At 34.7% G+C, this 8,704-nt stretch overlaps 1 protein-coding gene across 1 annotated transcript; it reads right to left on the reverse strand.

Annotated features, from left to right (window-relative positions):
• Nucleotides 1–1,926: 1,926 nt before the first annotated feature.
• Nucleotides 1,927–5,354, reverse strand: LOC132030089 (uncharacterized). The gene is made up of 9 exons (XM_059419570.1): nucleotides 5,210–5,354; nucleotides 4,910–5,056; nucleotides 4,167–4,214; nucleotides 4,028–4,067; nucleotides 3,796–3,896; nucleotides 3,084–3,276; nucleotides 2,899–2,997; nucleotides 2,395–2,512; nucleotides 1,927–2,308 (listed from the first exon to the last, which is right to left on the reverse strand). Exons 1-9 carry the CDS (start codon nucleotides 5,276–5,278, stop codon nucleotides 2,188–2,190), a joined length of 936 nt encoding a protein of 311 aa, XP_059275553.1. The 5' UTR covers nucleotides 5,279–5,354; the 3' UTR covers nucleotides 1,927–2,187.
• Between the last annotated feature and the right edge of the window lie 3,350 nt (nucleotides 5,355–8,704).

Here is an 8,704-nt window from a genome sequence, read left to right on the forward strand (position 1 = left end):
TTCTGCAACCAATTTTCTAGTGGCTTGTCCTTCAGTGCTTCTCCTGAGCATCTTCAAGCACCACTTGGATTGTAGAAAACATGCTCAACAGCCTTTCGAACTCATTTTCAAAACCGAAAAGCAATACAAGTTCCCCTTTGATTAAAGAACTAAGATTGTCTAGCAGAACTTGAAGGAAAGCTTCTGCCATATGTTAGATATGTGGAGGGCGTCTACAGTGGGAATTGTAACACAAATTAAAGTTGATGAGTAAACAATGAATCTGTATTTTTGAAACAAAGTTGGCTGTTGGAATGAAATATGGGGAGTTCAAAGTTGACTGGCGGTTTGTTCACAAAGCTTGACTTGATGCTGGGTGTGAACTTGTAATTACAATGAGGATAATATTTGTGTGGTTGCATTTCAGGGAAACTAGTACTGCAGTCTGCACATGTCAATGTCTTTCATTGAATTCTCAATTATAGGTCTCTCGCTGCCCCACCACAGCGATTAATTTGTCTGCCAAAGTCTTCCACTGAACCACAAGACACATCTTTTTGCAGTACTGTACTATATATATATTTGAAGTGACGTTTCCGTCTATGTTTTGTTAAAAATACCCAAGTTAATCTTTTAAATATCTACTTTCGAATTGTTTTTCATTTTATTTTTCAGAACCACACTCCATTTTTTGATAATCCAACATCTGTTAGTTTTGGATTTAAAAAACTGCTTTGAAACCGATAGCATGTTAGATGTTGGAACTGTACCACAAGTTTAATGGGTAAACAATGTATAAAACAAATTACATATAGCAGCCGTTGGACTAGGTGTGTGCAAGGCAGTGGAAAGACGGGCAATTGGTGTGCATATTCATGGAAACTGCTAGCAAGCTAATGTCATGTCTTTTATTGCCCACATTGATTGCCTACCACCTATACTTTTCTTGTGGGATAGTGTTTCATCTCTGTACGCAGAAGGTTCTCCAAAAAAACACCGCCTTTTGGTCTTGTCAATCTCTCAAGTTGTCCAACTTGGTTCAACACGCTTTCATTGTGACCAATCCCATAATGCACCATTAATGTTAATTAGGATTTTTTTTTTTTATTACATAGGAGGTAGGGGAAGGAGAAATGGGAGATGGGATTACAACATGGGATTCGAACCCTCACCAACAAGGTGAACGTTCAACCAACTGGGCTACTAAGACACCTACTTAATTAAGAAATTGTTGGTGTTACTATCTGTATTTCTTCTTCTGTTAGGCTTTCTACCGATAGCACCATTATTGCCCACCATTAGGCTCTGTTAAAATCAGTCAAATCACCGAGTAATTTCATTAAATTCTACCGCTAATAAAATGTCTTAATTCAAGCGAGTTATTGATGATGATTGAAGAATTTTCTTTGCGTAGACCTACTGGAATATCTGGAATTGGCATAATAATGCTCTTTTCCGAGCATCTTTTGGTTGGCAAAAAGGTACCAGCCTTGTTAACATGGTTAAAGCTTGTGTTACTTCTTGGCTTTCATTTGACTAATAGCAAGCTAGTAGTCTCGTCAAGCTGGTCAACTCCTAACATTGGGTGGGTGGCTTTGAACACAAATAGGGCTCTTCGAAGGAGCATTTTGACGGAAACCTTCTCTTCAATCACTGGAGATTGGGCATTGCCCTTAGCTAGAAACACTTCCAACTAGCACTATTGAAATGAAAAATCTTGGACTTGAGAATTGAAAGTTGTCCAGAATTAGCAAAGCACTGTGAGAAGGGGATAGAGGAAAGAGTGGCACAAAATTTCTCACATTTCAACTGTATATATCTAAGGCATACAAATCATTCACTGCGTTATGCAAGGAGGATCAGATAAATTTGTAATGAATTTAATAATCTAATGGTATGCATGTCCAAGACTTATCAGTGAAAAATACATTCTCAAAACACATCGTATTACTTTGGGATGATTCATATCTAATGAGCAAATATTCACATTGTAATCTTCTGAACGAGGCTCGTCTCAGGACTTCCTATTAAATTAACTGAATAGACCAGTACTTATTTGAAATTAGAATCTGTAATGTAGGTAATGTAGACCACTGCAATAACATAGGCCACAAAAGAACACAGATATGAAAGTTTTTCTTCCTTCAAATTACTGGACAAAGAAGGCAAATTGAACATTCTCACCGCGTATTATACAAAACGAAAAAATCAAGCTGATGGAAGGATGTCCAAAGCAACTTCTTTCAAGGATGGCATTGATTCCTGTTGATGCAGACAGATGTATGTATTTCCTACTCTTCGGAAAACTTTCCAAGGACCAGGATAGCACCTAGTTTTCAAAAGACAGAGAAAATCTCATTTCAAAGAAAAGCAGCAAAAGTCAGCATTCGTTTGAAGCTTTGGTAAAGACGTTACCTAAACAGGACTCCTCCATTTCGTCCTTTAAAATTGTGAATATAATATACTGTCTCCATCTTAGGGAAAAGAGTCTTGGAAAGTGCAGCCAGCTTCGGGTAGAAGAATGACGGATAATCTTATTCTTGTCAAAGAAAACATGAAATACAGTAACTTAACACAGAACAATTGTTAATTTGTTAAGAAGATCTCTTCTCTGTAATTCTTTAAAGGCGACAAAATACATAAAACAGTGTCCTTCCTATTTGCGATGCAACAAGCTACTCATTGCCACAATATGCAGACAAACATGTAGAGCAATACGGAACTTTTATTCTTTGATCGTAGTAAAGAAAAAAAGATAGATTTGAGAGTATGAGTGAGCTTCTAATAATAGTTGTTATTGAAATAAGAGTTATCTTAATCACAATAAGTACTAGTAGGATAATATATTTGTAACCAGGAATAACGAAACGAAACAAGTTAGAACTTAGGACTATCAAAATGTATGGTAACCAAGGATACAACCAGATCTTATTCGATCAAGCTCTCCGTTGAATATAATAAGTTTCCTGGAAGTGTTCGACACTGCTGTTTTGTATAGCTCTTCCACGACAAGCATCTCTACATTGCAGAATAATGTTGTCATCATAAAATTCCTATGAAACTGACCACTTGATGTACACTAAGGTGCAAGAGTTTGATGTTACCATTGACATTAAAATATGGATAGGCAACTATAAAGAGTTCATCTTCTGGCTTGACACGGTCAACCATCTTGACCTTTTCGGTGAAACCGAAATCCTCGAAAAAAGAAGGCTTCGTCAAATAGTCCAACTTAAACGATGCCCCTCCAAAAATTGATTGTCTTGCGAATTTCACTTCATTAGCCTCCGGGAAAAACTGAAAGGTTTAATGCAATTTTGACAGATGGCACCTGGTAGAGTAAAAGAGCTTAATGGGAAAAGAGGTGTTCACAAACATTAACAGGGGAATTATGCTGCAAAATTACGAAACGGCTACATGCAAGAAGACAAGAGAGATGCAAATAGCCGAATTTTGGTTTATTTTGTATAAAGTGGAAACAAGAAGAATTAAGTCCACACTCTTATGCAGTACAGTCCAACAGGTAAGGATTAAGCAACAGCTTTTCCTTGCTAATTTTGTGATTACTTCTATTACGATTAATATTTTCATTATTTATTTTCCACATATACCGACTTCCAAATGATTGTTTTCCCCAGGGAAACATAGAAATGTACAAATTGTAGAATTCAATCAAGATAGGACATCGACATTTGTCTCTAAGTGTAGTAAATCAAAGATCAATAGCCAGCAAGAAAGCCTTGTCGAGACTCACAATGCATAATAAAGATTGATAAAAGTGCTGAACTATAAAACTCATCCAAGCCAGAGACTTACAATTCTGGTCTTTGTGGCTTTCTCAGGTATAACCAAGAGATCACAGAACTCACGTATTAGTTGCATACTTCCAGTCATTTCTGTTCCACCCTCACCGTCACCTGATAATAGTTAACAACAGAGTAAATTCACCTGACATGAACGGGAAATCAGTGAGCAATTATAGATTATACCGTGTTCACATGCCCAAACCAGGAGAAAGTACAAAGTAAGGAGAACAATTAGACATAACCTGGTACAGAACCCAGTCCGGCAGTTGGAAATTCAATTTCCTGGTACAAGAAAGTTGTTGCTCTTTAAGTCCACGTGAGATAGCGTATTATTTCTTTAAAGTGTTGTCACTTGATGACATATAGGGAAAATTGACTGACCATCAGCTGTTTGTTGTCCTTCAATGCCAATTCAGTTGCTTCTTTAGCCTGTTAATCATGACATTTCAAATTTATGATTGAAGAACTACAGGAGCAACAAGATATGTGTGATTTATCAAATGGATGCTTGAAATGGAAAGTTAAAATAGAAAAAGTTTCGGGTGGTTGTATACATACATTTCAAGAATTTTAGAACCAAAAAAATATCATGTAATGGACATGAACTGTTATATTTTGTAGTAAGTGTTTAATTAGGTTTTCACTAATGATCTACATTTGAGTGTTTAACTACGCTTTCACTTAGTATCTAAATTCCGATTTTAAGCCCCAAGGGGACAGATTTGGTTGATTAGATCTCCATAAAAGGTTTCAGCTGCATATTTACAAGCATAAATCTTGAAGGACTTCACATTTGTCAGAATAATTCTCATCAGAACCTCTTTTATTCCTTATTTTAAGATATCAAGGACTTCACATTTGTCAGAATAATTCTCATCATTTTTATTCCAAAAGCACTATGGCAACTAACAGAGGTGAAGCCGGGATTTAAAGTTTATGATTTGTAACTTGCAACCAAACTCATATCTCGTCTTAGTTACAGGGTTAATAGTTTTGGATTTCCTAATACAAATACAGTGTCTAAGCAAAAATTACTGGTTTCGTCATAACCCATAAGTATACTCTACCAACCCACCCCCAATTTCCTTTGATGTGAGTGTAAAAGTGAATAGAATGAAGCATACTTGTTGAAGTAATTCAGTATAGTCCTTAGGGAATGGCACATCAAACCCAATTGAAGCAGCTTTATCCCCTGAACAACTGATAGCAAATTCAAGATTTCTTGAAATCTTCACATTTCTCTTCAATTTAGACCTTCTCAGGTTGAAATCCTACAACATATGTAGTCCATAATATTAATCGAAATTTGTGTGTGATCTATTAAAAAAAATTAACGTAAATCAAAATTTATAAGTAAACAAATATTTGGGTGATTATAAATCAAAAGAAACAAAATTATGAGATTGTTATAACAATAAGTCTACCTGTTGTGTAAGAGGGGAAGGGACTGAAAGTGCAACGGGCAGAGCGGTTGGGAAAGTGGATAACCACATTTTGAATTCTAACCACAAAGAGAGAGAGAAAAATTAATTTATATATATGCAATTTTTTTATTTTTTATGGGTAAAGAACACTATTCTATTTGGAGAAAATATTGGGCAATATGTAGGATTGCCCTTCGCTGGGGGTGCTCTTTAATTTTTGCCTCTGTGTTCGCCAAGCAAAATTTGCAAAACTGGTCATGCAAATTCTATCTTAAGGCCCAAATTGCATGGATAGATTTCCAAAAGTTTGCCTTAAGGCAGAATTTGTAAAAGCATAGGGCAAAAATTAAAGACCACCCCAAATGAAGGGCAATGCAAAAAAAAAAAAAAAAAAAAAAAAAAATATATATATATATATATATATATATATATATATATATATATATATATATATAAATATGAATGACTCATATTTTTATACATTTTATATTATATACTTTTATACAAGGTTAATACATTGTTTACAATAAGTGTATAATATTGTATATCGTGTGTACAAACACTGTTGTAAAAAAACGTTGGCTATGTGGATGTAAACTTAATATATTGTTACGTGGATGTAATATTTTATCTTTGGATTGTGCATTATTGAAATTATCCCCTTTTTTTCACTATATGTGTATTACGTATTATTATAGGTGATCTGCCTATATGTTTTATGTTACTGATCTTATTTTTCTAGATAACCCGATAATGTAAAAATTATTTTACATAAACAATATAATGTCTAGAAATTTAAAAAGGAAAGGAAGAAATGAACAAGAAATATTTTGAAACCAGCGAACTGTATGATACAAAAAAAATTGTGATTTTATTGATACAAAAAGTACAATTCAATGACACAAAATTAGTTTATTTTATTTTATTTTTACTCTGATGATATAATGGGTAAAATTTAGTGATTTAATGATAGAAATAATAATTTTGTAACTTTATTGATATTAACAAGTAAAATTAAGTGATAACAGGTGAAATATAACCTCGGTAACGTGCTTTGGAGCAATCATAGGGTGATTAGTTGATACGCGAAGAAAGATATATACTTTCTGTGTTTCAAAAAGATTAATATGATTTTTAATTATTCCGATATAAATTAATATCATATTTTTAAATTTAAAATAATTTAATTTAAATTTATTATTTTTATCTTTATGGCAAGTTTTTATAATCGTAGTACAACTGTCATGTGACATTTAAAAGAGAAAATACATAAAATCACTCTCTTGTCCTGAAAACTTAATTTAGCACTGCAACTTTACGGACATTTATGTATCCATATTCCTATTTGAAGTGAAATTAATTACCCCCTAAAGAGCAACGTGGCAAAATAATGATCAACTCCCTAAAAACGAGTGAATAGGAAGAAAAATCACAAAAACTGATTCAAACCATACACATGTTATCTTTTAATTGGAACGCATACAACTAATTACTCTCTCTGTTTCAATTTATATGAACCTATTTCCTTTTTAGTCCGTGCCAAAATGAATGACTTATTTTCTAATTTGGAAACAAATTCACTTTATGAAATGATTTACAGCCATACAAATATTCAAGACTTATTTTGAACCACAAGTTTCAAAAATCTTCACTCTTTCTTAAATGTTGTGCTCAGTCAAATGGGTTCACATAAATTGAAACGGAGGGAGTATTATTTAACTAATTTTCTTAATCTTCCCTTTCCATTTTAACTTTTCTCTTTCTTTCTCCGTTTTTTCTTTTTCTTCTCTTCCTTTCTCTTTTCTCTTTCTAATCTTAGGCATCATGAACAAATCCACTTCCCTAGACCTAAGTTTGGTATAGGACTCAATGCTTGCATTGTCTCTCTGTAGAGATTATGCAACTGAGCTTTTTAATCATGAATCAGTGACTTTGAATTGGAAGCATAAGCAGCGACAAGTTTAGTCCAAGCTTTTCGAGCAGTTTCAACACCAACTAGTTGAGGTAATATACTTTCGGAGACTGAAGCAACGATCCAACTTAAGACAAGCTGATCTTCTCTTACCTAAGAATTATACTCCGGAATGGGTTTATTATCCAGAAGTCGTTCTAGAATCACCTCGTCACCTTCAATCTGATAACCAAGACCACAACCCCTAACCATAAGGAGAAATTGTCTCTTCCACAACAAGAAAGTAGAGGATGTAAGTTTCACATGCAATTGATGGGAAAGGTTTGGAGAGGGCAAGGTAGTAGCAAAGGAATTATGTGTATTAGGAGATGCTCCCGACGTAGTAGAGAGTCATCCGCCATTCTTTGTTGAAGTTGTGCTTGTTGAAAAATAAAAAACAAATTGTGTTGTTTTAACCTCTTGTTTAGGCTCTGGCACCATGTAAAACCTTTTCTCAATATATCGATTATGTGAGTAGACAGGTGTATATATAACATCTAACTTAGAGTCCTACAATTACACGTGTACAATAACATATCCAACACAAATTAGGAGATAAGACACTAAATCCTAGTTGGACTATACAAGCTACAAAACGTTATATGTCTTCACCACAATTTTTCTTTTCTTTTTCATTCCTCTTTTTAATTATTTCTTTCTTAGCCAAATGCTTGGCGTTAAGTTTTCCAACACCATCTCTGGCAAGAAGCTTGATGTTAAGTTTGCCGACACCATCTCCGGCAACTCATTTCCCGCATCAAGAAAATTACGTGACCACCAGTTCAAAAGAATATCAGAGAAGACGACGATGTCACACCCTTAATCCGATAGGGTGTGATGGGCACCCGATTATATTAGGCCGAGCGAACCCGAGACTTTCGTAATACACATAATCAATTTTGGCCCGCAAAACGTGTCAAAATAGGAAAATTTTCAAAGAACATCATACTTTTCGTCTTTTTCAAATCAAATAAAATCGTAGTCAAAACGAATACGTAACATAATGTGTGCGATATAACTTACATAGCCGATTACAAAACAAAGACATAATGCATAATAATATACCACTAGGAATGACAATATATCACACACACGATATATCTCCCGCAAAGTCTCTACCAACATCTCGAGATACCATACGAACGCACTCGGACTCGGCGGACTCCGAGGAAATGGAGCTCGCCAATCTAGCCGGAACGTCCTTTTAACATCATTTTCTTGTCATGAAACGCAGCCCCCGAAGAAAGGGGGTCGATGCGGAATATGTACTAAGTATGCAAAAGGGAAATATGTAAAACGGAGTCATAATCGAAGTAAAGTGCACCGAACGCGAGCATAGTAAGCGAATACATTTACTTACATCCGACCTCCAAATCATTACATTACGGAAGACAAATAGGATAATCGAATGTCAAAATGCTTTATTTTTTGAAAAACATTTTTGCCTCGTGTATACGGAAAATCAAACATACCTCGACATTAACCGGTTCTTGCCGAGGAACGTAATATCCATATATAACATAATAATCATAAACGTACCGTCA

Source organism: Lycium ferocissimum, chromosome 9, assembly GCF_029784015.1.
Source record: "Lycium ferocissimum isolate CSIRO_LF1 chromosome 9, AGI_CSIRO_Lferr_CH_V1, whole genome shotgun sequence".
Taxonomy (NCBI): domain Eukaryota; kingdom Viridiplantae; phylum Streptophyta; class Magnoliopsida; order Solanales; family Solanaceae; genus Lycium; species Lycium ferocissimum.

Bases quoted from the DNA above. Each gene is read 5' to 3' on its own strand.
- LOC132030089 (XM_059419570.1), bottom strand. From the start codon at position 5,278: ATGTGGTTATCCACTTTCCCAACCGCTCTGCCCGTTGCACTTTCAGTC. The intron at 4,068-4,166 runs GTCAGTCAATTT...TTCTTGTACCAG, and splicing joins AGGACAACAAACAGCTGATG to GAAATTGAATTTCCAACTGC. The intron at 3,897-4,027 runs GTTATGTCTAAT...AACTATTATCAG, and splicing joins CGGACTGGGTTCTGTACCAG to GTGACGGTGAGGGTGGAACA.